Genomic DNA, 5,087 nt, shown 5'->3' with positions numbered 1-5,087 from the left:
CTACAATGAATCAATAACCCAAGGACCACTTACTAATAAAACATTTCTAACATGAACTCTTATTATTACAATTAGCTATTTATGTGATTGTTATTTTCTAGTTTTTAGTTGTAGTTTAACGGTTTTAATTCATTCATTCACATTCAAGACTGCCAATAAAAAAATATTTGAAAAACACTTGCATTGCAGGTGTAAATGAAAAACAATGTTTTCCATTAAACCATCTTGATTGACTCATTAATTGATTTTTGTTTTGGTCTTTAAAATGTGCATTTATACAAAACTGAAATATAACCTATGACAATAAAAACGTTAAAGACAGATATGTAGGCGTACATACATACATACATATACATACATACATATATACATATATATACTTTAAATGTCCTATCTACTTTAAATGTCAGTGAATAGATTCAATGCAACAGTTGTGTCCAAAACCTTGTTGTCAAATGTCAACCTTCATTTCTCAGTCTGTTGCTGCCCTCTGCTGACTGTGAATATAAATATTGTAGTGATAACAGCATTTCAACCTGACAGAAACGGTGGTCAAGTATTAAGCTCCTTTATACCACTAAGGTTCACATGTGGTGTCAGAATGATCTCTTATGCTATAACTCATGACATGGTCAAAAATATGCACAAATTATAAAACATATGCTTATCTTACAAGAATGGCAAGAGTCGGCACACTTCCTGCAGAGGCTTCAAGGCTTCAGTGTCTGTAACAGGATGCTGCAGATGTTCCACCAATCTGTGGTGGCAAAGAATGGATGAACGTGCCTACTGGGCACAGGCAGGGTACAAACAATCTCAGAAGCCATGGAGATTACAGTTCACACAGACAAAAAGCACATCCCAGCTATTCAACAAAGAAACTTTACGAACTGTCAAAGCAATCTGTGGAAAATTTTATTTTAAAGAAATGCAGGCTTGTAATACATTAGTTTGCATTAAAAGTTTATTTTACATGTAACAATGATGAAATGCTAATTTCTAATGAAAGCAAGTTTATTTTTAAGCTTTTCATTACAATTAATACTTAAGTTAAGGGTAGCCACAATATGTCAGGTACTGTATAACATAGAACCTTTTCCATTCTTCTCTCAGGGACAGGGAGTGGGATCAGGTACAGGTTCACAGGGATCCACCACACCTCGGACTTCTCCCATTTGGACGCTGCTGTAGTTTCCAGAGATGGACGTCCATGAGATCCCCCCATTGTTGTAGGTGCGTTTGAGGCGTGCAGTGTAAGGGATGTCTGCCCCGTACTTATATCCCACCAAAGTGACACGGCAGGAGTGGTTTGGTGGGACATTGACCTCAACAGAAACAGAGCTGGTGGTGGATTCGGTATAAGTGGTCCCCTCTGTAAACTGGAGTTTTTTTTCCACACTAAACTCAATACCTGTGGACAGGATTGAGGGGATTTGGGCAGTGATGCTCGTCTTGACGCCCACTGTGATTGAAAAGCTGGTGTCCCACGTTTGCTCCACTTGGATTGTCTTTGAGACGGTAGCTGTCGCTGTGACTGACTGACACTCATAGTTGGTGATGAAAGACTTGCGCATGATCTCTGGAGGATAATCAATGACTTTAACCCCATCAGTCTTATACTTGACATCAGACATGTCCTCGCTGTATATATCTTTGCTAATGCTCAGGACCTGATAGCTGTAGTACCAATACTCATCTCCGTCATACGGAAGGTAGAAGACCTTATCTTTAACAACAACCTTCCCAAGACCATACTCGTTCTTTCCAACATATATATTGCAACCAGAGCAGGTCTCAACAGCATTCTGAGGAACTGAACCGGAGTAGCCATCTTTCCATTCCATTAACTCAAAGTTGTCTTTGTTTACCAGGATCTCAAATGGCCAAAGTAAAGAGCTAACATACTCTTTCCCTCTAAAGGTGTAGTAGCAGTAAGGACCCATGCCATGGTTGTAGAAACCAGCCTGGCCAAAGAATTGGCAGACATAGTCGAAGCGTCCAACATATTGGTTGTTGATGAACACAGCTCCGTTGGGAAGAGAGCCATTAAAGATCTGCCATTCCAGGTTGGTTTTATCAAACTTGATTGAGGGCACCCGGTCCAGCTTGTCCTCAATATCTGGAGGAGTTGGAAGAGCTTGGTTTGTTGATCGGTTAGCAGTGATCTTAGGAACTCTGTCCTCCAGACTTTGGTTTAGCAGGACTGTATACAAGAAAGGAAAAATAGTATAAATAGTAAAAGTATAAACCACATGACATCAGTAATAAAATGATGTATCCATAATATGTATCAACTAAAATTGTAATAAAGGCTATAGGGCAAAACAAAAACTGGCCAATGGAGAGCAAAAATGCAAATAGTTTACCTCAAAATAGTTTTTAAATCACTTCCACTGTACAAAAGTGAAGCCAAAATATTCTGGATAAGGGCTCTGCCATCTTGTAATCTTTTAGCCAGATTTTGCGCAGTAGTGATCAGGTAGTAGAGATGCGGTATCGAAGTCCTGTTCATACAGCTTCCTGACCAATTGAGTGTCAATCACAGCTGTCTATCATGATGTTTCACCCTTTTTATAGCATCACATAACTAAACAAAACCTAAACTTATCAGAACAATGAACAACTAAACAACATCAGCGTGATCAGACTTAAAATGACAGAAACCATCTTTGTGAAAAATTTATTTAACGTGTACTTTGACTTTTTAGTTTGGTCCACTCCGCTAACATGGAGGGAGTGGGATTTATGACATGTAATGCAGCCAGCCACCAGGGGTTGATCAAGATGTTCTGGCTTAATTTACATAGTCTACCTAGTCGGCCTCAACCCCTGGCTCAGACATGAGTTGCAATGGTTAGCATGTCAAGCTAACTACTAATAGTCTTACTGAGGAAAATGTCATTAGCTAACTACCTGACGTGGTCATACTCAGATTCTAGTCAGAATGTGAACTTTCCGACCTCGAATGTTGTGGGCGGGGCTAAATTCGGCTGGCATCCAGGCTAAACTACAGTAGCTTGTGAAGACAAATGTAACCTAAAAAAAAGCCTATAGTATGTTTTAAATGTCAATGTGGGGCTTACAGTAATAAATATGAGGAATAAGGTACATACTAATTACAGTGTATTACTTTCGTAAGTATACGTATGAACAGGTCAGGACAGCCTGAACTGTTTGGATGTCTCAGCTCCAAAGAGGTTATTTCTGTAAATTGTCTCTCAAAACCAAAAAGGTACAGCTGTAATACTAGCAAGTTAAATAAGTTTTAATAAATAATTCAAATATGTTATCTAACAATAATAAAGTGAATTCCTCTTTCCTCCTATTTTCATACACATATTTTGCTCTCTACATTTTGTGTAAAAGCAATTTCTATCCTCATCCCATTTAAAGTAATACATAAATGAGGACAAAGTAACACCAACGTGAGAAGTTTTAGTTTACCTTCAGTGTAAATAACCGGCAGGGCTAACAGCAGCAACACTGGCAGCGTCATCTGCAGATGAAACACAGAACAAAAATAGTGTTTACTTATCTTTGTTTAAAGCATAACAACAAATCCAGACTTCATGTCTTGAGCCACTGAGACGGCTAAAAAGGCAGTGTTTGTTTTAAAGACAAGACTTTGTAATGCGGAAGATGAGAATTACTGACTTATCTGTTTACGCATCTGAGAAAATTCAAATTATAAGTAGTATTGCAATGATTGCTTTTTAATTAGGTTAGTGGTGGTACATTTCTTGCATAAATTAACTTTCTACTTCTAACCTACTATAAAAAGTGATTGAAATGTATCCAAGAATTACTCACCATCAGATTTATGAACCATTCCAACGTATCCAGGCAGATATAGCTGCCTTATTGCCTAATCAAAAACAAACATACTCTCACATCATCTGGGCTTTGACTTTGACCATTAAATATTGGGGTAAAAGAAATCAATAAGACTAAAAGTTTATCCCTCTTTTATATCTCTCTTTCCTTCATCATATGTTGTTGTCTGTTGCTTTGTGTTTTATGTCCCAACAGTTATGAAGACTACAGATTATTTAAAATGTTAACCTGCATCATGGTGCTGTGGTTTATTGGCAAACCAGGTTCATTCATTAGCTTGGCAGCAAAAAAAAAAGATTTTGAAACTTTAATTGTGCGGCCAATTCGTTTTATTTGCAGTTTATTAATATCAAATGCTACAAACTGCTACAAATTCCACTCACACTACGTTTATTGTATACCCAGGATCTGTATTGACTTTCCTTTTAAGCCTTATCATTCTTTTTACCTTCAAAGGTTAATAATCTCTTAAATTTATATTTACATATATTTATAATGTGTAATAAAAGTGAAAGGAAAAGATCAACTTTATGCCCTGTTCTGTTTGTTTGGCATCACAATGCTTTTTTTAATCTTTGGATTGTATTATTTACAATGCATGTGTTTTGCCCCATAGGGTCAAGGGCAAGGACAAACAAATAAACAGAAACATAATTGGGACATCCTTCTCTGTAATCACTGAAGTTAAAACATGTTGTTGAATAATAAACACATGAATACACATCATCTCAAATCAACACAAAGAACATTCTATTTCCCAACTTAAAATATTGAACTGCAGTATAATATAATGACTTTGTTCTGAGTGCTGTAGGGAATGAGTCCTAAAACCCAGAAATAAGTTAGTATTTTTGCACTTCCGGTTTCCTTGTTATGAAGTCAAAGGTTGTTTTTTTTTTTCAAATGGCTTTTTGGTTAGATGCCCGGCCAGGCATTTAGTTAACACAAGCTTAAGAGATCTTCACGTTTTTTTTTCCTACAACATAAAACACATAAAGTAAATATAAGTAAATACCCCACTCATGAATGTTTTTTTTACGTGTCTTAAAAAAGGCTACAGAGGCTGTCAACGCATTGGCATGTCGCACTGCATGAAATTACCGCTAACCACTGCTCTCAAAATTCAAATTATCACAACTTTTAACTTGTTGGTGCTGATCTTTGAAGGTGCAACCACCTTTTGCAAAAATCACAAATACCTGCACTGCCCTTTGTCTCTGATCCACGCCCTTCCTCGCGGTTGTACCGTACAT

The 5,087-nt window shown here is 37.2% G+C and overlaps 1 protein-coding gene across 1 annotated transcript; it reads right to left on the bottom strand.

The window, feature by feature from the left end:
* Positions 1-1,109: 1,109 nt before the first annotated feature.
* LOC114556283 (natterin-3) lies at positions 1,110-5,087 on the bottom strand. Its single transcript, XM_028579193.1, has 3 exons — positions 5,034-5,087; positions 3,445-3,496; positions 1,110-2,203 (listed from the first exon to the last, which is right to left on the bottom strand). Exons 1-3 carry the CDS (start codon positions 5,085-5,087, stop codon positions 1,110-1,112), a joined length of 1,200 nt encoding a protein of 399 aa, XP_028434994.1.

Source organism: Perca flavescens, chromosome 5, assembly GCF_004354835.1.
Source record: "Perca flavescens isolate YP-PL-M2 chromosome 5, PFLA_1.0, whole genome shotgun sequence".
Taxonomy (NCBI): Eukaryota; Metazoa; Chordata; class Actinopteri; order Perciformes; family Percidae; genus Perca; species Perca flavescens.
Note: the sequence above shows the minus strand (reverse complement) of the source record. Positions and strands in the feature narration are given on the sequence as shown.

Excerpts from the sequence above, each read along its gene's own strand:
- LOC114556283 (XM_028579193.1), bottom strand. The coding sequence starts at position 5,087 with ATGTACGGTACAACCGCGAGGAAGGGCGTGGATCAGAGACAAAGGGCA. Across the intron at positions 3,497-5,033 it reads AGAGACAAAGGGCAGTGCAG|ATGACGCTGCCAGTGTTGCT; the intron begins GTATTTGTGATT and ends TTTCATCTGCAG. Across the intron at positions 2,204-3,444 it reads GCCGGTTATTTACACTGAAG|TCCTGCTAAACCAAAGTCTG; the intron begins GTAAACTAAAAC and ends TCTTGTATACAG.